At 38.2% G+C, this 24,395-nt stretch overlaps 1 protein-coding gene across 1 annotated transcript in view; it reads left to right on the forward strand.

The window, feature by feature from the left end:
• The window catches only part of STPG2 (sperm tail PG-rich repeat containing 2), a 263,746-nt gene that overhangs the window by 51,103 nt on the left and 188,248 nt on the right, over nucleotides 1–24,395 (forward strand). Inside the window, exons 7-10 of the mRNA XM_042470817.1 lie at nucleotides 3,933–4,037; nucleotides 4,222–4,381; nucleotides 7,237–7,400; nucleotides 13,719–13,808. Coding sequence (XP_042326751.1) covers nucleotides 3,933–4,037; nucleotides 4,222–4,381; nucleotides 7,237–7,400; nucleotides 13,719–13,808 — 519 coding nt within the window. The remainder of the gene's footprint in view (nucleotides 1–3,932; nucleotides 4,038–4,221; nucleotides 4,382–7,236; nucleotides 7,401–13,718; nucleotides 13,809–24,395) is intronic.

Raw genomic sequence — 24,395 nt, forward strand, 5'->3', positions numbered from 1 at the left:
TGAATTGGATAACGTTCTGGTTGCCATTTCTGAGCAATTAAGTTCATTTCAGAAGCCAATAAATGGCTGTACTAGTGCAGTATTACAGATGTCTTATTGTTATTGTTGAGATTTAAATGGGAGGAAAAATGATAGCACAACAATGTAAGGTTAATAGTAATCATGTTATATTAGTGAATACTGAGACTTATTATTATTATTATTATTATTATTATTATTATTATTATTAACCTTTATTTATAAAGCGCTGTAAATTTACACAGCGCTGTACATACAATCTTTTTAATTAGACAGTTCCCTGTCCTCAGACTTACAATCTAAAAAGACACGACTTCTTGAGAAAATAAAAGATTTATTTCCTAATGGAATTTTCAGAAGGTGAGGTCTCTTAGAATTACTCTTACTATGATGCTAATTTCTTTATAAATATTTACACCTCTAGTACTTTTACTGCACACACACTGATATCTGTACTCCTTGGCCAGACAAAATGGCCATGTAGACACAAGAGCAGATTCAATCTCTCTGTACTAGAGACTGAAAAAATTACATTTTTGGACTTATGACTCCCATAATACCCCAGCAGCATAATCATTTAATGAGAGATTCTGAGAGCTGTAGTCCCAGAAAGATAAATCTATAAAGCCCTGCTCTTTACATAGTGGTACTAGTACATGTATAGTACTGTATAAGAACCTTATTATATTTTTACTCCAAATGGTTTAGAAAGCTTGCTTTCCTATAAATATGTACAAGCTTAAGGAAATGTTAAGACAAAAGCCAGAACATCATGCTGCTAGAGTTGTATCCTGTTGTTTGGTCTGGCCACATAAACTAGGACAGTTGATGCATTTTCCCTGTGAAATATAATTTGACTCCGCCCTTCCTCCTCCTCTGCTGTTATAATTTTTATAATTATTATAATCATTCATAATCTAAAAATGGCATTGGAAACATACTTCCCCTTACATACTATTGACTGATTTTTTAATCTCTGGGTACATAACCTGCCCATTATCATGTTTAGTTGATTTAAAGCTTTTAAAATTTAATTAGAACAGTGTTGTCCATAGACCATGGGCTTATTTCTTTTATTAAAACACAGGATGTATTTGAGCCATGAGTTAGCTAAAATTTATGTTGTAATTATGTAAATTAGTACTGCTAATACAAAATCTTTGCTCTATGGTAAATAGAAGACATGCTTTAAGCACTAGCCAATCAAGCATTGGAAATTGGTCACTAAAAGTACTTCCTACATCTGTGCCTCCCTCATTAATTCCATGCAGCCTTCTGCTTTGAGAGTCCTGGTTTCCCTTATTAAAGCTGTGGTATGCTAGCCATTTAACAAAAAGCTCAGTTGAGATAAGAACCATATGGAATACACTTTAGGTTAATAAGCATTTACTTTAACATGTATTTAAATTTGTTTTATGGTACTTCATTGAACAAGAGCAAGTATATTTAATGAGATCTATTTCATTACTATTTTACTTTTTTAAAAATCCAGTTTAAAGAAAGGAGGATCAATTTTTCTTTACTTTTTCTGTACAAGAGGCTACAGCCACAGTCCAAACTTCTATGGGTTCTGACTCCTCGCTTCCCTTTCGACCAGGGGTTGGCAAATTGTGTCTCTTGAAGCCCACAGTTTCCCAAAGGTCCCCATCCTCCCCTCTTAAAAAAAAAAAAAAACCAGTGTGATTTTTGCCCCCAAACCACAAAGAAAGCCCCCCTATCAAAAATATTGTAGGAAGTGATGTTGTGTCACTTCTGGTTGCCATTTTGAGAGGGACTGCAGAGGAAATCACAGATACTTGGGTTTGCTGTGCATAGAGGTTCAGCCTGCAAGACATTTGGGCCCTTGACCCCACACCGTTGATCACCTTGTTTTAGACTAACAACCAAGTCTGTCTTCTTGCCTCCTGATTGACATTCGTGTCCTGATTCTCTGCAACTTATAAGCTAAGAGCATTGTAGATTTCATGGTTTGCAGTTTGCAATTAGTTTTCTGTATTTCAGACCACTTGTTACATTTGGTGATTACCCTGATGATTCAGTTCTTTTCTAAAATTGAGGCTGGGAAAAGAGTTTGTATTTGTATACAGGGCATAGAAAATATTGTTTGCCTCTTTCTCTGTTCTTTCCATTTCTATCCAGCTAAAATCAGGTAACTTCAAAGGAGCCCAATTTTTTCTCTTAACAGGTATAAGTAAAACATGGTGGGATGTCATTTGGTGATGAAATCTTGATTTGGCTCATTGGTAAATGAAAACATAAGTCAGTGTGACTTCTGCTTATAAAGAACTTTGAATGAGCATAGCACCATCATTCACTGATGTCATTCAAGTAACAACTTGATACTCTGTTTTGTATACAGACTGTTCATTAAACTTTTGATTAAATAGGACAGACCCTGTTGCATATACTCTACTTTTGCACCCAAGTTCTCTTACATGCATTATAACAATTGAGTAGAGATGCATTCATGCCTAGGGCATGTCACAGTAAGCTTCCTCAAATCAGGTAACTTCGTCAAAAGTAGTATATGTCAAACAAAATGCAGTGATTTGCAAAATACCCAATAGCAAAGGAAGATAATTAACTTCTCCTCAGATAATAATAGTTTAATACCAGACTGTGAATGCAAATATATTTTGACTTCACATTATCCTATTTGAATTCTCAGCCTAGGAGTCATTGGGAAGGTTGAAGTATATTGCATGAATCTTTGATAATGCCACATCTGTCTGAGGGTCTGAGCAGACAGGCAGGATACTACAGGACAAGCCTGTGGGGTTCTGCCCCTGTTCTGACCTGGGACAGTCCCCAGGCTAGCGCAGCAATGGGTAGGTGTTTACATGCCTACCTACTGCTACTGTGTGCTCCTTACCTAATGCTGTCATTGCATCTTCTCTGAAGGCCCCATGATGGCTGTACGGGTGGAAATGAGGAGCCTGGCTATAGCCACATGGGCAGTTGCCCCATTCTGATGTCAGAAGCCATGGTGGGGAAGGGGGCTTTAAAAAAAGATGCAATGGTGGCGGCAGGTAAAGGTGCATGAGGCTGTCCATTCGGTTGTTGCTGCATAATTTCTTGGAAGCTCCGTGGCAAATTGCTGTACTTTTGGGATCAGATTAAGACCCCTTTGGGCTGGGATCAGCCTGGGACTGCTGGATTATCATCTAGACTGGCTGATCCTGGCCTGGGGTTAATGACCTGCATTGTCTGGACAGGATAACAGTAGGCCGGGGGGGGACATAGGCCTTTTGGCCCACATGTGCAAGCCCTTAGTGTGCTTCCTCTCTAGGATAAGGAAGTATTATGTTTACTGGATCTCTTCATTATGAGATGTTCCTGTGTAAGACCTTGTTTGATACTAGAATTATGGGCAAGAGCTTTCTATTCCTCCACTGTCTGTTTGGACTCTGCTGCTGCAAGACAGTCATGTTCCTTAAAACCATTGAGAGTTCCACTCTAATGGAAGCATTCCACATTTGCTCAAAATATGTTAATACCTCTGGTTCATAAAACTATTTTTTTAAAGTATAACTTGCATTTCATGTCAGATGTGGCATTATTGCTGGTCTTTTTGTTTTCAAAATTCCTGCAATATGATATGGGTCATTTTAATCTACAAATTGTAAGGTTATAAAAAATGGCAATTCTATAGCTTTTCATTGTTATTAATAATATTAGTTTTTTATCATTAATGCTAGTATTCTTGTTAAGATACAAACAGATGACAGTGTGATAAGAATCTTGGAAAGCTGTCATCCTTTTGGTGCTGTTTTATGATTTTTGTTGGTTTATTTTTTCTTTTAAGAGTCACATTATGGGGGCATTTTGTAATTATCTTTTTTTAGACGTAAGATGGTCTGTAGTCCTCAGTAGGTGCAGCTATTAAAGTGATGTTTATTTTTACTGTTTTGAAGGGTGTTCCAGGTCCTGGCCAGTATTATATAAAAGGTCAATTTGAAAAGGGAGACAGGATAGCACAAAGTGAAGCTCACCGTGCTCCTTTTCTTTCTCTTGCCCAGGTAAGCAGTAATATATATCTTTGTTTTTAAAGTAAGAATAGGAATACCTTTCCTCAGTTCAGAATTCAAGGCAACTTATAACATTCAAATTATTTTGCGACAGAAAAATATTTATTTTGTTCACATCAAAGTAGGTCTCACATAGCTGCTTGTCATTGATTTATTTTCTTTTGTATTTCCTTAGAGGTTTGCACCAGTGAAATCATCCACCCCAGCTCCTGGCACCTATAATGAAACACGCTATGCTCTTGAGTCCTTGAAGAAAGCTTCTAAAACAAAAAACATTCCATTTGGCCATACTGCTGTTCGATTCACCCAAGACTACAGGCTGCAAAAAACACCAGGTTTGCAATTAATCTAAGCAAATGAAGCATATCTTCATAGTCTAAGAGGAGTGTTTCTGTTCAGACATCCAGATTGCCATGATGAGAGCATTATTGTACACAAAGAAGACTAGTGGATGTGTAGGTGGGCAGTAGGGTTGAGTCTGATGGTGAAAAGGAAAAGGAAAATAACCTGTTCAAACCTGAACATTGTATGACTTCATTGCAGCATGGAAGTGGTGGTGATTAAGAAAGGGGAAGGATATCCTCCTTAAACATCTATTATATTTCAGGGAGGAGAGCTTTTCACTTCTTGGCATGTATCCTTATAACTCTAATACCTTTGTCCAAGAAAAAAGTACAAGTGATTTAAGGAGATCAATTACCTCTTTCTCCACTAGTTGCCTCTCTGTAGCCCACTCTGTTGCTCATTGGGAACTGAAAACAGCATTAGCTGTTGAACAGTCTGTTAGTTTCTGTTTACTTATACTGTGCCCTGTTTGCTTATATGTAAAAAGATATTGCAGGTCTGTAATGCTTTCTTTCAACCAAAAGTAAGAAAGCTCTGTAGCACAACCTTTGGTCATCTATTGCTCAGGGAAGTGAATCAGCTTTAAAATATATATTAAAGCAGGGCCAGTACTAGCCTCCCCTTTAAAAAAACTATTATATTTGCCTTTACTATGGGTCCTGTTAGCTAGATGGTATAATGGTTTGAGCATTGGACTAAGTCCTTGGAGAACAGGGTTTGAATCTCTGCTAGGCCATGGAAACCCACTGAGGGATCTTGGATAAGTCACATGCTCTCAGCCTCAGGGTTTTTCCCTGAGGGGAAGGTAATGGCAAACCTCCTCTTAACAAATTTTGCCAAGAAAATCCCATGATAGGTCGCCTTATGGCTACTATTAGTCAGCAATGAAATGAAGACATACAACAACAGCAACAACAGCAACAATGTAATATTCCTGATTTTAATGTTGGTTAGGAGATGGAAGAGTTTAAAATTAGCTTGCAAAAGTTATTTTGTATTATTGCACATTGCCTTGAGCCCACGAGTCTAATTCTGTAGCTATTTACTTTGAACTAAGTTGCATAGTGTGGAATTTACTTCTCAATATATGCACATATTGTTACAAACCTAAAATTTTACAAATAAATAACCTGTGATTGTCCAAGTGTGGATATTTTCTAGGCCATTCAAAGTACTTAGACTTTATTGTAGGTACTTACTTAATGACGTATTCTTTCACTTCTGACAAGGTCACTCTTGCTGACAGTCAGAAAATGCTATTTATCCTTGTGTTGCAGATCATGCTAGTTATCCTGAGTCTAGAGGTTATAAGCACTATAATATGACAGTCACTTCCTAAGACAAATAGTACCTATTAATGGCATTCCCAAGAGTGTGTGCTGTCTCTCTTTCTCTCTTTACAGAACATTTTGAGTGAGTCTTATATAAGTATCAAGCTATTCAATATGAAAATTGCATATACATGGGGAAAGAATCTTCTGTGAGAACTTCTTCCAGTAATTTGGAGAGATTTCAATTTTCAGTTTAGTCAATTAAAAAAATTCTTTGCAGATAGTGTGTGTAAAAGTATATAACATGTAATTTATTGTTTAAAGGGTATAATGACCCTTTGTGTGTTTTGGAGTTACCTACTTTGAGAACACGCTTATGATGTATTTTTTCCTTCTGATCATTTTCTTTCTATAGCTCCTCGTCCTCTGTCTCAATATATATGTCTTTGCTTTTGTCCTCTAACCTGCAAGGAATGTGTTCTTCAGTATCAGCCACTTTGTTGCTGAGCAGAACATTTTTTATTAGGTTCTCAGCCGTTAAATGTGAAGTATCTTGGCTGATGGAGATGCATGTTTACTGTCATCTGAAGTCATTATCAAGTTGCTGTTCATATTTTATTTTATGTTATTTATGACCTGCTTTTCTTTTGTGGAAGTTGGGGTGTACAGATGGCCCCCATATGTCATCCCATCCAGGCTTAGCTTGCTTAGCTTATGGGCTTAAGGGTCTAGGACAGGGGTAGGCAACCCTTTTGAGCTGGGGGCCGGGTTGCTGTCCCTCAGACAACTGGGGGGCCGAAGCCAAAAAATAAATAATTAAAAAATTAAAAAAATAATTAAATAAAAAAACCAGAACAAATGTAGTCACCTATTGCTCAGGGCTTCAGATTTTTGGAAGATATTCCTCTGAAGCCAGCCGGCTAATAAAACTTGCTGAACTTTCTTACACTTCTTGGGTTCTCTCTGGTTTTCTGGGAAATCTACAATAGTATCTTACTGCTTCTGGCATTTCTGAAATAATTTTCGCTCAACTGGCATCCAGTCTTGACTTCTATCAGACTTCATCTGTGAACTTTCTTTCTTTAGACTTGAATCCTGTGACCTCACTTTGTTTCACCTCACTTTTGTTTCACTTAATATCCTGAAAGCCTAAAAATATTGTATATGTTGATGTGGTTTTTCTCTCTCTCTCTCTCAAAAGGTTTGTATTATGATTTCATATGATAGGTTTCTGAAAGTAACAAATTTAGAATCTATTTTTAATCTGTAAACTGGAATACCAAATCTGTAGTGGTCACACCACTATTTGCTTTATTAAAATTAGAGAACGTAGCATGATATATATGCCTTAGTGGGATTATGTCTGTACATCAAAGTTGCAGTCCTATGTGAAGTTAAATCTAGCTGACTTCAGCGTAATTTAAATATTGTAGCAGAAATTAAGATTGTAGGTGTATGATTTTATTTTCATACAGACTGGTTTCTAGGTTTTCAATTATGAGTTAATTCATTAACAGTAAAACAAATAGATAATACATTTCATGCTGACAAACATTTCCTTTAAACTCTGCTAGGTCCTGCATTCTATAATATCCTCAACGACAGCATTGCAACAGAAAGTCTTAAAAAAACTGTTTTGGAAAAAAGAAAGAAAGGAGCATTTGGTTCTTCAGTTCCTAGACTTTTATATTTAGTTAAGAGAGAAGCTTTAAGTACTCCTGGTCCAGCTGATTATCAGGTAATTGATAGCAATAACAAGTACATTTGGTTTTATTTAACTTTCATCCACATTGATAAAAAAAACTTGCATTGCATGACTTCTAGTATTTTTTTTATTCTGTGGGATTTATAGTGTCCAATACCCAAACAACCAGGGCCAGAAGTCACATAGTCCCATGGGTTGTAACACTTATTTTGAGTAGCTGACACACTTAGTCAAAATAAGTAATTTTAAAAAATGTAATTTCTTTACTGTGTAAAAATGCTACTGTTTCTAGCTGAAAATAAACCATTCTCCTACTCACTGTTCCTTCTGCAGTAGGGCAATAGATAAGAATGTTTTGTACATGTTTATGTACCCTCAAGTCACCTCTTGACTTCTGGTGACCCTATGAATTTCATAGGTTTTTCTTAGGCAAGGAATACTCAGAGGTGGTTTTGCCAGTTCTTTCCTCTGGAATATAGCCTACTACGGGCTCATTCACACTATGATTTAACTCAGTTTGCAATCTGGGTTAAAAGTGCCTCATTCACATTCAAACTGATTTCACCCCTGAGTGTATTTGGGGTGAGCCAGGACAAACTGGCACAAGACCTTTTGACCTGGGTTATTTTGAAATGGTTCTTTTAGCATATCTTTTCAAAATATGCTGCTTGCCCCAAATGTGAATGCACGGCCAATCACATTTGGGCTCCTGGGAGGGAGTGCCAATGGGCAGAGGGGTGGTACCTATCTGTCCCAAAGGTCTTGCCAAACCACCCCTTTTTTTTCTGTCTCAGCATTGCTGTGGATCCGTGGAGCTCTTTTGATTTTATATTTCCTTTATATTTCAAATCACTGTGCACCTGTTCTCTGCTTCTGCTGGTTATTTGGTACTGGTTATTTTCACTTTTGGCCTGAGGTTGGGGGCAGTAGGTGGGGGAGCACCCTGGTGTGGGTTTTTTTAAATTAAAAAAAACTTGATAGACCCTGTGCACTGTCACATGTTTGTGGGTTCACGAGAGTGGCGAGTACAGCCGTGGGCGGTGGGTGGACTGCCCTGCCATGCATGGATCCATGATGGCAACTCCCCCTCCCCCCCAGCAATGGATCCGTGCATGCCAGGGCAGATTTCCCTCATGACACCCACCACCATTCCTTTTTTCCCTGAACGCTCGCAGTCCTGTGAATATCTTTTGTGATATCCCCACACTGTCAAAGTAGTCCTTTTAAATAATCGTGCAGCTATTCTCTACTTCTGCTGGTGTTTTGGTGCCCTTTTCCCTTTTCACCCGAGGTTGAGGAAGTCTTGCGGGAAAGGGAGGGTTGTGGGCATATTGCTTTTTTCTTTTTTAAAAGGAAAAAAGATGCAGGCAGTCACATTTTGTGGGTTCAGAGGACATTGAAATCTGCCCAGCCATGCCTGGATCTGTGGGAGACATCACAGGAGGTATGCCCTGCCAAGAAATGGAGAAATAGTTCTGTGGGTGCCATCATGGGAGCAATACAGCGGCATGCCTTGGACACTGGGTGCCCTGGTGAAGGAATGGGCGGCCATGCATTGGCCCATGGGTGCCATCAAGGGAAATATGCCCTGGATTGAAGGGCTGTGTGGGGCCACGGTGGAAACATGTCTTGCCAGGGATGGCTCTGTGGGTGCAACGATGGGGAATGTGTCCTAGCATCTGGCTCCATGGGTACCATCACAGGAGATATTCCGTGCCATGCAGCCCATTTCTCCACCGTGGCACCCAATGTCCAAGGCATACCACTGTATTGCTCCCGTGATGTCACCCAAAAAATCACTAGGAACTTACAACATTTTCTATTTTCAAGTAATCTTCCCCCGGCCCCATGGCTCAACATCATTCAGGTCTTATGGTCATGTCATTTTCTGACTTTCCTCCTTAATTTCCCTTTTTGGTCCTTTCTCTATGGAAAGAATCACTTTAAGACAATAATATGACTTTTTGTCAACTATTTAAATCTCAAAAAATTCTTATGTAGTTTCTAAAGGTTTTTTTCTTTACAAAAAAGCATTGTAAACATCCTGAATATAACAGACCTATAACAAATGAGATAGTTTAGAACTATGTAAGTCTAGTCACTAGATTGTTATTTAACTATACTGAGTCTTTGGTACAGCCACTTTAGCCAAAAAATATAATCAGTCTTTAAATAATAAACAACGTACAGGCTTTAGATCTTCTAGATTTTAATAGGGGATATCAGTGTAGGATCTAAAGCACACAGCCTTTTACACTATTGGTAGCCCTTGTAATTTTTGCAGCATAGGAGCGTGCCTTTAGAACATTTTTCTGGAATCAGATTGCCCTGCACTTCCCCATTTGGTAAGGTGAACCAACACTGGGACCAGCACACCTGTATGGATCCTGGCACATACTATTTTTACTGTTGATATTGGGATGAAATTCCATGATATCATTATCATCCATCAAGTCAATCATCCAGGAAGTTCTCAAATATACACTCCCTTGTCCTTCTTGTCATCCTTCAGCCACAGTTTCCACACCTTCTGATTCTCCAGAATGCATGTGTCAGGAGATGCCCTTGTACTGCTGTTGACTATCTTCAGGGCCTTCTTCTCTGAACCATCTTTCCCATCTATACCACCAATGAAAGTCAAGATTACTTCAGTTCCATAATAGGGCTTGACTGTTCAGATTCAGAACAGGATGATGACACTGCGGATTCACTGTTCTCTTCACTGCCACATCCTTACTGCTTGCAGAGGCGGTAGACCAAAAAACCCTTTCTCAGTCTGATGAAGTGTGCCATATGTGGACCAGATCTTATGTATGGTGATGATGCCAGAGACTGAGCACAAGCAACCAGAGCAGCCCACTCTGGAGTTAGTGTTCAAATGGAAACAGTGACAACTGGTACTTCTGTCTGCAGTATCCATGTTGCATTCCCATATGCAAGTTGCTTGGGAATCCTGGAAATCACTATCCACTATATTACCAACATCTTGATTCATCAAAAATTTGTGTAGGGTGCAAGAAGACAATGTGCTCTTCTTTTTGAGCATCCACAACCTAATTCAGTTATGGTGGGCAATGAAAATAGGAGGTTAGATGTGCTGGCTAGAAAAGTGTACTCTGAAGCTCCTCTTTTTTGGGGGCATTTTGAACTATCAGGCCTAAATGGACACATACCAATAGCAATAGCAATACAGCTTCATTTATATACCACTTCATATTGCACTAAGCAGTCTCTAAGCAGCTTACAACTATAAGCTAATTGCCTCCAACAAGCTGAGTACTCATTGTAGCCATCTTGGAAGGATGTCAGGGCTGTGTCAATCCTGAGCCCCTGGCTGGGATTGAACTCACAACCTTGTGGTTTGTGAGTGAGTGGCTGCAGTACAGGTATTTAATCACTTCACCACCAGGGCTCTATCTTGTACCTGTGTCTGTTAAGCCATGAGATGTCACAGGGCTCTATCTTGTTTTCCAGTGCTGTTCAGCATAGATATGGAGTCATTGGTGGAGGTCATAAGGGCTTTTGGGGTGAGATGCCATCAGTATACTGCTGACACCCAGTTCCACATTAATCACCCTGTATGTCAATTAGAAAATTCTTTCTAAATGAGAAAAAAGATGCTCATGTGATTTAAAGAATTAACTTGGATTAATTAATTTGTAAATACAGAGAAATGAGTATTCAGTTATTGGAAAATAACATTTCAGCACTCATAACTCTGTAGTCTAACTAAACACACACACAGAGATATATACATATATATCAAGAGAGAAAGAGAGAAATAGAAACAGCTTCTTTTTCAAGTGGTATCAGTTAATTAGCATAGGATCTCTTTCCTCTCTTTCTCTCAAGTTCTATATTATCAAACATATTAAGTATGACTACCTAAGAGCCTCATTAACATTCCCTGACAGCTTAATTTAACAGAATTATAATCATGTAGGGAGGAACTGAATACATATTACCAAATATGTTAGTTGTAGGAACAATTTTCTTCAGCATTTCTCAAATGCAAATAATTTCCCCCCTCAGGTCTTAATCAAGCTGAATAGCTAACATATATTATCATTAGAAGTTATCATAGATAAATTTAGAGATAGGTCTTTTGATAGCGGGAGGTGGTGGAATGCGCTATTAACATAAGAGCAGGCTTACCAAATGTTGTTAGCTATCCTTCAAAAATAACTAAAACCAAATTAAAAGTACTTCATTTATACCAAAACACTTAACTGCAAGTATGTAGAATTTGCTACACACATATAACCTCTTCAAAAGCTTTAAAAATACAGGCCAAGATCCAGTTCAGCCCTGGCAGAACAAAAAATCCCACTGACATAATAGTTATGCTGTAGCCTCCCATCAAACATCTGCTTTGTCTGTGTAGAGGCATCTATATAGGAGCGACCTTGGAATTATTTTTAAGGTGGTCCTTCTCAAGACAGCAGGCAGATCATTATAAATGTTGCCAAGATACAGATATATTATTACAAAAGAATGAAATACAACATACACTGCATTAATATATTGCTGCTGCTGCTACTACTGCTGCTAACAACAACAACAACAACAACAACAACAACATGATGGATAAAATTTCTTGAACATTGAAACAAAAGTTGCATACAGACAGAAAAAAAATGAAAAAACTGATGTCAGGCAAAACAAATCACTGCATGGTCAATGCATCAAAAGTATAGAAGAAAAAGCAGAGTATGAAAAAATCTGGAAATGGTTACAAAATGGGGAGGGGGGAGTGAACTCCTCAAGGATTTATAGGTGCTTCAGACAAATGCTATCAAAAATAACTGTAGATGATAAATGTTCTCTATGGCTTGAAACACACGGGCCTAATGACGAGGATTTCGGCCATGTTCAGGGCATAGTGTTCATATGACGCATGCTGCGAATGTGGCCAGATGCCATGCTGACGCCACACCATCCAGGAAGAACCGGGCCAAGAAGGAGCAGATAGGATCTGCTCCTTCCAGTGGCTCAGTTCAGAACCATGGCAGCAGCCCAGATCAGGGCCAGGCACTTGCGGTTGCTACAGCCCTGGCATGATAGGCACAGGAACAGCCGCACACTGCTCTTTTCAGCCCGTCTGTTTTGCGCCTTTGTAAAGAAAAAGACAGAGCTGTTTACTACCTTGTTGATCTGTGTTAAGATAGTACAGACTAAATACAAGAATTCCATGATAAAGTAGCTGTAATGTATGTTGGAATTTGTGCAAAAATATGTTTTACCATCAGCAAAGAAATGGTGGGAACATAGTCCTGAAAAAATTGTGAACAATGGCAAAGTAAGTATGTTATGGGGCCTTAACATTCAAATTAATAAACCATTAGAACATAATATGTCTGTTGTAACTTCAGCTGAGAAAAAATGTTTGATTTAAAGCTGTGGCAATCCTTGGAGTAGAAGAATTGAAAACTAATAGAAGGAAAAGATTATTAAACAGTAATATCTACAAATTGGAGTTCAACACCTCTAGGCAAAGAAAACAACTGTAGTTCCAGTAGTGATAGGTACTCTGGGAGGATGAAAAACCATCTGAATGAAATCACCATAGATAGGATTACAAAATCACAAATACAAAGAGTGGCATATACTCATCTCTAGATTCTTGAATAGAATCCAAATCTTCTTAGATTGTATGCCATAGGCAGGTTTACTCTTATCTATTTATTATTTGTATGTACAGCTCTGTGCAAATCTACAGTGCTATATAAATAATAATAAGAATAATAATGATAATAAATCACCCATAGTTCAAAACTCCAGTCATTAACCTCTGGTGGACTATGACTCTAAAACATTGTCTGAGAACGTAGACTGAAGTCTATGAAAACACATGCTGCTATCTTCCTTATTTCAGTTAGTCTCAAAGGTGCTATAAGATCTCTACATACTGATTCTGCAGACTAACATGGCTATATCTTTGAATTATCATCATCAGTTAACAGACTACCTTGAAAGTCATGATAAAATTACAAATGAAGTGTTACAAAACTGAGTAAATTAAAAACCAAGAAATAGCTATATAAGACAAAAGAAAATGTATATTGAAACCCTATTAAGGGAATACAAAGGTGCTTATAAGGACTTCTAACATGTCTGCCCCTTTAAGCATGTAACATTAAGATGAAAAACTATGAAGCTATGTTAGCATATACAGCACTTTCTCATAATACTAGAATGCATGGTCTTTATCTTCTGGTGGAAGGAGAGGAGAGAGAGAACCTTTTTGTAAAGAGTTCAGATATATATTCAGACTGTTGAATGTTATTGAATCACAGAGATGAGTTTGGATGTAAATATAATTACTAATAACTTTATGTACTCAAATTTCAGGTCAAAGAGACCACTGAAGAACCACGTAAAAAGAAGAAGCAATTATCTGTTTTTGTGTCAGCAACAGAAAGAATTCCAGTAATGAACACAGTAAGCTGTCTCCATAATGATTTTTATTCCTTTAGAGTGTGTTGGGGGTTTCTCTATCATTTCCCAAAAAGTGGTGTAACATGCACCTAAAGCTACATATCTGTATTTTCTGTGAGTATGGAAGAAAATAGTTGTACTGATAGACTTCAGCATGCACCTCTGATAAGATTTTTAACATGAAACAGATTAAACGTTGGTATAATAATTAAATTGATATTTGTATTATATATCTGTATCAGCAGAGAGTGATTCAGTGCAAATATGTGAACCTAACATACATATGAGTAATCAAATTATCATGACACTCATATACCATATTTCTTCAGTTAAGAGATGTGGTGTTAATTAGATAAGCATCTGCCTTCCCTATGGTATGTAACTGAGAAACAGGTGTTTAATTGAGGCTATTTAAGAGAGGCGTTAATTACACTTTGCATTTTAGTCCTCGTGCAAACTTAGATTGAAAGGCAACAATTTCTCTCTTGTGTAAACAATCAAATTTAGAATAATAAGCTGTTATATTTGAGACTGAATCCACGGGAGCAAATGTCAGGTCAGTCAAAAGCAAAAGGCCCATCACTAACTTGAAATATTATTGAAAATATTGGTAGCCATCTAAGAAACAGAATTAATGACATGAAATTCTTTATTGAGTCAACTGATAGTTTAAAATGTGAAGGTATTTACGTTTTACTAAATTCTTCATTAGATCAAGGATATATTCACTGCATTAATGGATCAGCTTTAACAAATCATTACTGTGTTTCAGCCCCTGTGTCATAGTTGTTAACTAGTTTTACTTTGGCCAGACATAGATGGTTCTTGCACATTCTCAGGGCACAATTTTTCATGCAAATCAAAGACAAGAAACAAAGAAAATATAGCTGTGCTGTAGATAAGCTGACTTTGCATATAGATGGTAAATATTTGGAATAAAATATGGCACCTATTGTGTATATTTGTACTTAGAGGATTCTGTTTAAAAATGCTGCTGTTCCACATGTTCACCTATTTAGTTTGGGTCGTGCCTCGGGGGCTGAATGGTTGCTTCTTTGTTTATCAGCAGTGAGAATGCCAGCCAGTGCTTTTAGTATGTGTCAAAGAGTAAATAGCTTGGATAAGTAAGAGGTGTCTTAAACTCTTGGAGAAATTATAATCACTGAAAGGATCATGGAAGTTATTACTGACTTGTTTCTCTAAGAACATTAGTGATATGGAAGGAGAAATCAGTTATTGTGTTTCCTGATATCTGTTTGAACCCACAAGCTTCTTCCATCCATCTTTTTTTTTCTACCAACTAACTGCTGAGGAAATGATATGGTAAAACTATCAGAAGGTACCATTTACCTAAGAGTATTGACATTTTTTCTTCAGGATGGAAATTTTAAATAGGTTCCAGCCATTTCTGGCCTCTGAATGTCATCATTATGTCTCAGTCTTGTAATCTAGACTAGGGATTTTTCCTTCCTTTTCACATAATCACCCCAATTTTGTAGTTTTTACTTTATCCTGGGCATCTTAGAGCATTGCTAGGTTGTTTGCTTTCCACCATTCTTCTGTTCTGGATTTCCAATAAATGACCTATTTGAGGCAGGTCACAGCTATAAATCTTAATACCACATTATGTTCCTTTCTTTCTTTATATTTTGTTCTTTCCCACTAATATTCCTAGTAGAGCACTAAAATAATTTAATCGATGTGTTGCCAAAATTTTCAGATTTCCCTTCAAGCATGGATTACTATTGGCCTGCTACAGACTGCCAAAATAAAGCTGCTTCAGGTCTCTTTGGAGGTATGCTATTTAAATGATGCATGGGTCCTAAGAGTCCAGAGGTCGCGCTAAAGCCACACTCTATTCCTAAGCACTGGAGTGCAGCTTTGGGGCAGCTTCCGGATTCTTAGGGTGCATGCATCATTTAAATAGCATACATCCAAAGAGACCCAAAGCAGCTTTATTTTGGCAGTCTGTAACAGGCCTATTATGTACTACAGATATTTAGCGAAGAAGAAAATGGCAGGTTTCATAAGAAGCATGGAAGGTAGTTGCTGAATATTAAATATTTTTTGAAACGGTCATGCATGACTTAAAACTATTTATACACCAGCATTACATCTTATGAACAGGAATGTTTTACTTCATTTGTGTAGACAAGAAAGAAAAAAAGGACAATGAATACAAGATTTTATTGCCAGTTCAAAACATTACGTTATTTTAATGTTATTTATTGGTCTAATTACATTTTAATTATAATTTTAGTATTTATTCCAGTTCCGGGGTGAAAAGATGGGGCTATAAATAAAGAGGAGGATGATGATGATGATGATGATGATGATCATGTTGTGACCACTTGGCAACTGGAAGCAGTGGAGAATTACAGTCCGTCCTCGCCATACGCGGGGGATCTGTTCCGGATCCCTCTGCGTAAGGCGAATTCCGCCTATGCTCGAGCCCCATTGGAAACAATGGGGCTTGTGCGTGGCGGCGCGGCAGCGCGGGCGCGCATGGGGCGCAATGGGCGTGCACGCCCATTCAATTGAATGGGACGCGCCGCCCCTTCCGCCCTGCGCGCGCCCTGCGGCTTGAGCGCGTATGCTCAAGGCTGCGTATGGCACGCCCGCGTATGGCGCGGGCGCACTGTACATGGAATTTGAAGAAATGAAAAAACAACAACAATATAAGGCTTATTCAAATGTAGCAAATACAGTATAACCACCATATCCATGGGGATATGTTCCTGGACTTAATGTGGAAATGTGAAACTGTGGATAATAGTGGATCCTATTGAAATGAATGACTTCTGGTGGAAGTTGACCGTAGAGTTACACTGGAAGACCTAGATATTCCTAGAGAAAACACCTCTCTAGTCATTTCTAGGTCCTCTAGCATGATTCTGAGGACAGCTTCTGCCAGAGCTATATCATAGAATCATGGGGGGAAACCTAGAACATGCCTAGAGGGAACATATTTTTTGGATTTGGGTAAGTGAAACTGCAGGGAATCCTGGGAATTGTAGTTTATTGTGGCAACACATCTCTCTGATAGATAAAGCTAAATGTCTCACAAAACCATAGTTCCCAGAATTCCCTAGCATTGAGCCAGGACAGTTAAAATGGTCTCAAACTGGATTATTTCTGCAATGTATTTTGGACAATAAAAAAACAGGTTTCCATCAACAGGATAGTTTTCTAAAATGTATTCTAATATAACAAAAGAGATATTTTCCTTGCCTTGTTAAATTAATGTTCTCCTTTCCCCCCAAGGATTAATGATACCCAAAAATGCTGTATCTCCCATATTTATTTGGGTGGATTTGGTTGAATATCTGTGGCCTTTAGCCTGTTACTAAATAGAAGGAGGGAGAGTTGCCAAATAATATAATAACTTGGAATTGTGATTCATAAGCAAACAAATGGTAGATATGTGCTGTAGGGAATAATTGTTTCAGCTGTTTTAGCTTTTTTTTTGTTCCGTCTTCTGTTGACAAGTCTTCCTGAGTTTGTACAATGATTAATTTTGCCAAATAATACACACAGGAGAACTGTTCATGGCCCCCATGCATCCACCTACTGCTAGATAGACATGGAGACTTGCTTGCCATGCATATTCAGCAAATGTAGACATAGGACTATTCATAAAAAGGCCTTATCATGTTTTGTCTGTTATTCAGGGTCTTGAATAACAATTCAGGAAGCTTCCATGTGGGAATGGATCCCTGCCCCTATATCCTTTCATGGTAGCCAGTCTGTATACAATGGTTTTCCCTTACATTTATTATAGCATATAGACCCTTTTTGTTAGAGTGGGTTCCTACATATTAATGTCTTCTTATATTGTCTCTACTTACTTTTATAGTTACAGAGATTATATGGACAAGTACGTTGCATCCCACTAGAATATTTCCATAGTGACTTTCATGGAAATAATAGCTCAAGTGATCTGTGAAGTATATATTCATCCACAATGTATCTTCATGGGATCCCTGAATTTGGATGAAAAAGTATCTAGAATAAGATGTTGCTCTGTTTGCTGGTTTCCTGTGGGAAAACGTGATTATTGCTGACAGTAGTATTTTTGTGAGTAATATCCTTAACAGACGGCCCATTAGTATTTGCCTAATATATAATGATGACCAGATGCTCAGAAATTTAAGCTTCTTTACTTGAGAAATGATTTATTATGTTGGCTGTACCAGTAACAAAATTTTATTGTAAATGAATCCAACAATGCACTCAGTAGTGATGTTTAGTACAAAGGATAACATATGTAAAAACAGATAGTGTGCATAAATATTTATACTCACAATTCATGACTTGTAATTTGACTGCACATCTATGATAAAGTTTAGTTCAAATACAGTATACATGCATGGAAATATTTTTATTGTAAGTGAAGATGAAATTGATAGTACTCTTGGGAGCGAAGCCCCTCATTTGTTTAAGAGAAAACAGGATAAATAATACAATTTATATTTTAAGATTTTGCACCTCAGTGTGTCAAGGATTTTTTTTTTCTCAGCTAAAATTTTTGGTTGCTTGACAGTCATCTGCTCTGCTATAGACTTAGACCTTCTTGACATGTACCTCGAGTGACTGCTCATTCTCATTTGTGGTTAATCTCACATTTCTTCAGTTATGTTTCAAAAACAACTCCATATGGTTATTTTTTTAACCACATACTTAGATAGCAAGCAATATTACTCCCAAGGGGGAGAGAATAGCTTGAAATATGCAAACTTGTGGTTATGATTATTACTGTGGCAAGATGTTTTTAAAGATACATTTAACAACATAGCAGTTTTAGAGGAGAGAGCAGCAGCATTGATCCAAATACCTGTAAAAATATGATTGAAATAATCTAAAATGTTTTATTAGGTTGATTAACTTTTAACCCAGTCTATGTTTTTATGTTATCTAGTTGGCTACTTCAAAACCACACACCCATTACTTTACCCTGTTCCAGTGAGTCACTTACCTAGCATGATTGCAGACAGCAGCTTCTTTCCCAGCTCCAACAGGGTTAGAAACTGGAATCATGGAATTCCAGTTACAGTGTCCTTGTTTACCTGGATACTGACCTTGTGTCTTGCACACGGGGTCATTGAATAGATGGCTGGATTGTCATACTTGCTTGAGAAATGATAATGAAGTGCTTTCTCTTAGTTGGTTCTGGAAGGCCATTTGGAGCAGCTATTGGCTTCACAGTAGACTCCGATCAAATTCTGTGAACATGCTTTTCTGCATCTGAGAAAATCAAGGGGTTGGGAACTTTCCTGGAGGCCATTTTCATCCTTAGGGATTCCAGCTGCTCATTTGTAGCTAAAAAGTATTCACAAAGGTGCTTTCCATTGTACAAGAAAGATGTCAGGTTATTCAGCCAACTGTTTTATATTATATTCAAGACTCTAATTTTAATTTAGGATAGACTTCTGAAATAACAGAGCATTTCATACTCCTGCTGGATATAAACTGAAAAAAGAATAGTCCTGAAACCAAATGCAAGTTAAAATAAATTATTTAATTCTAAATATAAATATAGATAAACACTAATCACCAAAGCCATCCTATTTGTCATATATCCCAGTGCTACTAATATGATTTTTTTGGGTAAAGGGGCTCCATTTCCCATGGTGAGGACATTTTTAGCCTATACTAGAGAAAAATGAAAGTATGTAATTTGCATGTAAACGTAGTCGATATAATTCACAGAAGCATTTTGGGTACTTCCTTGTCCAAGTTTCATTTTGCAGGGAGCAGCTTTTAAAGATTAATAATTCACAGAATACAGACACTTTACAAATTTCTGGAGGGGTAATTTATTATAAGAAAATGAAAAGAAGTGTGGCAAATGGGTAGAGTGTCTCAGATCTCCATTGCCATATGGCATCGCAGCATAGGATGTACATAAATGCAATTAAAATACTAGATAGCTCATAGGGTAATTTTTTTTGATAAAATGAACATTACATTCTCACATGCAAAAAAAGTAAAATTTTCCAACAGATAAACATCACAGTCAGCAGTAACTATCAACCTTCTGTTCTGTAATAGTCCTTTAAGTTAACCATTTCTTTTTAGTCTATTATACCCAGGATGACACTTGTCCTACAAACAGATTTAAGTTGTTAGTTTTAAAGCAGTTGCTTTCTTTGATTGACAGATAATTGTTTTAATTCCTAACAAAATTTTAGGACTCTAATTATCCTAATGATATTCTAGGACTGTTAACAAAGTTTTAATGTAGTTGCTTTCTTTGATAGACGGACAATTATTTTAATTCAAGGCTGCAAATGCAGGATGGATAATGAACTGAAATAGTTGAAACTTCCAAGTTTTTATTGTATCAGAGATAGTCCATCAGTAATCACACAGTATCTCTGCCATGATGCTGTTAAAATGAGAATTGGTAAATCAACATACATGTCATAATGTTCTGAAACCTGGAAAAAGATCAGAATAAACTTATAATGTTTACTTTTGGTGTAACGTATATACAAATATTATTCTTCCGTGGACACAGTAAATGAAGAATAAATAAATAGGAAGGCATCAGGAATTGTTTTGTTTAAGAACAATCTGTTACAATTAGAATTTTCTCAAACCATGCATGGATTAGCTAGCATGTTAATAATCAGCTTTTAACTTTTTTGTTCAGGCCAATACTACTTTACTCCTGTGCTTGTTCGCTCCACTCTCTCCATGTTCCTATGATTCTACTCTGATGTCCTCTGGGCATTGGAGGGATAACTTTCATAATGTGGAGTCTGCCCATCTTAGGTAAACTGCCTCCACAGTTTAGAGCCCCAGTTATCTGAGCAGGAGCCTAACTCATTCTAGCAGATTGGACTACACCTTTCTAGCAGGTGTTACGCCTCCATTTCAGCAATGGACCAGGAACCTGTACGAAGGGTTGGAGTCAACAAACATGAAGAAGCTAAAAATACCTCCTTCATCTGATGCAACAGGGATAACACCTGAATAGAACTTTACTTAATGGCTAAGCTTTTGAACTGTATCTCCATCTGTCAGATGAAGAATGGCTGGTTTTGATGTATAATAAAACAAGGATTGAACAATACTTAAATAATTTAAAGTAGTATGTATATGTAAGAGATAATTGTCAACATGATGGGTGGTATGGGTAGTTGCCTGTGTTTTTGTCTTGTCTGTGTTGTCTTGCCTCCATCTTCTCACTCAGCTGTATGTATCCCCCACATATTAATCCAGTTGCTATCTGTTTGTCTTCCCTTGTCTCCTATTTATACCTGTCTATTTTTCATGTCTTTAACTCTCTTGAGTTCAGCAAGAGTGGCAAGATTGTTCCATTTCCCCTCATATCAGTCACTTAGGTCCGTTACAGACGGACACAAAAGTACAGTCGGCCCTTCTTATACACGGATTTTTTATACACGGATTCAAGCATACACGGTTTGAAAATGTCCCAAAAAAGTATACATTTACCTTGATTTTTCATTTTTTATAAGGGACACCATTTTGCTATGTCATTATATTTAATGGGACTTGAGCTTAAACGGATTTTGTTATACACGGGGGATCTTGGAACCAAACCCCAGCGTATAACAAGGGTCCACTGTACGCACGGAGCATGTACTAGGGTTAGAAAGGGGCGGTGCTTCCGCAACCCCTAACCCTAGTGCACGCTCTGCGCACACAAAATGGCAGTGGCCATTCCGCACGGCCGCTGCCATGAGGACGTCACGACTGCGCCGCCTCTATATGAGGCGGCGCGGACGTGATGTCCTCGCTCCGTGCCGGGGTGCATAATGCGCCCTTTCTGCGGAGCAGGAAGGAGCTCCGTTTTGGAGCTCCTTCCTGGTTTAGTCCGCTGGGCTCAGCCTTCACACAGCTGCGCCCAGCGGACCAAAGGAGAAAGGGGCCAAGCGGCCCCTTTCTTCTCCTCCCCGCCGCTGCGGGGTGTCCTTGGGGCTTGAAGCCCCAGGGACACCTCTTTTCAGGCTGCGGGGAAGGGGCCTTTTGCCGCTTCCTCGCAGCCCAAAAAGTGGCAGATCGGGGCCTCAGCGGCTGCCGCTCTGAACACTGAGGCCTCGATACAGCGGGGAAAGGGGCGGGTACAGCCTGCCCCAAAGAGGCGGTCTGTAACCTGCCTTAGTCTCACATTACTTCATTAAGCTAAATTTTATTTAATTTTTCTTTCTTCAAATTCATTTTTATAGGTCTTCCCTTTTTAGCATATATGTAACCACACCAGTCTCCTAATACATTTTGTTCATGCTTCTTTATGCCTCTTTGTTGACTTTGGCCCATCCTCTATAGCTTTTCCTTTTCCAGTGAATAAAGGCTATTGGTTCACACTATTGGTTCTAAATAATGCTGCCACTGTTACCTTCTTGAAATCTGGGTAGTGCTTTTCTTTTACTGTTCACATGCTACAGATTTTGGTTGTTAATTGCCCTGGAGTTGACTTTAACTCATGGTGAACCTGTGGATGAGACCTCTCCAAGACCCCATGTCCTCTGATGCCCTGCTCAGGTATTCAGACTCTTCCCTGTAGCTTTTTTGATTGAGTCCAGCTATCTAGCAAGTGGTCTCCCTCTCTTTCTGCTGCCTTCTACCATTCCTAGAATTATTGTCTTTTCTTATGATTCATGCCTTCTAATGATGTAGCCAAAGTACAACAGCCTCAGTTTGATCATCCTGGCTTCCAGAGGTATCCTCTGCCCTGCTCAGGTCCTGCAGTTTCAGGCCCATAACTTCTCTGATTGAGTCCAACTGTCTGGTATGTGGTCTCCCTCTCTGTCTGCTACTGTCTACCTTTTTAAGCATTATTATCTTTTGTAACGATTCATGCCTTCTTATGATGTGGCCAAAGTATGACAGCCTCAGTTTGGTTATACTGGTTTCCAAGGGGCTTAAGAAACAGAAATTATTTGTTCAAAGGTCTCCCCCATGGCTACAGGTCCCCTAATGGCCAGCTAATGGATGTCTATTGTAGCCTCATCCCTACAGGGCATATCTCGCAAATGGGGAGCAGGAAGGTATCCTTGATAGTAGTACAGGTGGTATTTCTGGCTCTCATGTAAAACAGCTCCCATTCTTGGCCACTGTGTAATCTCTACATGTATGTAGAAACATCCTCCAACCAGAAAGTCAAAAGCAGGGGTAGGCAACCTGCGGCCCATGGGCCGGATGCGGCCCAGCGAGGCCTTGGGACCGGCCCCAGCCCGGTCCTGCCACCAATTGTTGCCGGGGCCTTTGGCGTCTTGTGCGAGGGGCATGGTAGGGCAATTGTCTATAGAAGCCTCAGAAATATGCATTTATCTTAACATTTTTTTAAAAATCAGCAAATTTTTTGCGTGTCCTCCATTTTTATAAAAGTGTCCTCCATTTGAAAATTTTGTCCTACATTTGTCCCGGTTTATTTATTTATTTAATTTCTAAATAAATTATTTAATTATTTATTTTTTGGCTTCGGCCCCCCAGTTGTCTGAAGGACAGCAACCTGGCCCCCAGCTCAAAAAGGTTGCCTACCCCTGGTCAAAAGGGTTCCCACCACCCTTCAGAAGACCAACATTCTCTCAGCTACCTTTTATGTATATGTGTATGTATATGTGGTGTGTGTAGTCTTTTTTGTGTTCCTGGTTTAACTTGACAGAATTTGTATCAGCTCTGAATGTTATCACTTTGCTTGTTTTGTTCCATTTAAGAATGTTTCAGCTTCTGATCTGAATGTCAATATGTGAATAGAATCCATCTATTTTGGTGCCAATCTTTATGCAAAAACCTACAGCAACATTTACAAAAAGGACAATTTGACATGAGCCTAAAGCATCCAGCTGCTTAAGCTTTTCCCATCTTGATATTTATAAAGTCAGTTTATTTTTGCCCAATTTATGCACTCACATGAATACATTTGAAATTATGGCAAAATTAGGCACAGTAATCAATTCAAACTCAGCAGTTGTCAGCTATTAATTGCCATTTACACACATTTAAATGCAAGTCTTGTGATTGCTTTGATTCATAAATTTTGAAGATGTATTTTAATGGGTAAAGAAATCTTGCACTTATTTAGAATTGGAGAATGATACACATTGTTTTGAAAAAGAATGGAGGCCCAATTTTTAATGTATTTAGTAGGTGAAATAATGTATGCCCATAAATATGAGCTGATAACATTTTAATTCTGCTTTTTGGGGTGGTATTATTGGTTTCAGAAAATGAAACTTTAATAAAAATGATTATGTGATGATGTTTATTGAAATATTGTCTATTGGTGAGATCTGAAAAATAGATTAGCCTTCTAAATGTTGTTTGTAGCAAAATTCTGAAACGCTTGTATATACAATATATGTATACTGTAGCATTAGGACAGCTTTCTTAGATACAGTATCTTGTTGCAGGGAAGAAGAAGAACTATGACTTGAATGGTTGTTAGTCTTATGGGAAGAGAAGAAATTGAACATTTTAGTGTTCAATTTAGTGGTCTCACGACTGGACTACTGTAACCTCCTCCTGGCAGGGCTTCCCCTCTCTCATCTCCACCCATTAATTTCTGTTCAGCATTCAGCTGCACGCATTATTTCACTCGCTCGCCGTTATGATCATGTC

This window comes from Sceloporus undulatus, chromosome 5 (assembly GCF_019175285.1).
Source record: "Sceloporus undulatus isolate JIND9_A2432 ecotype Alabama chromosome 5, SceUnd_v1.1, whole genome shotgun sequence".
Classification (NCBI taxonomy): Eukaryota; Metazoa; Chordata; class Lepidosauria; order Squamata; family Phrynosomatidae; genus Sceloporus; species Sceloporus undulatus.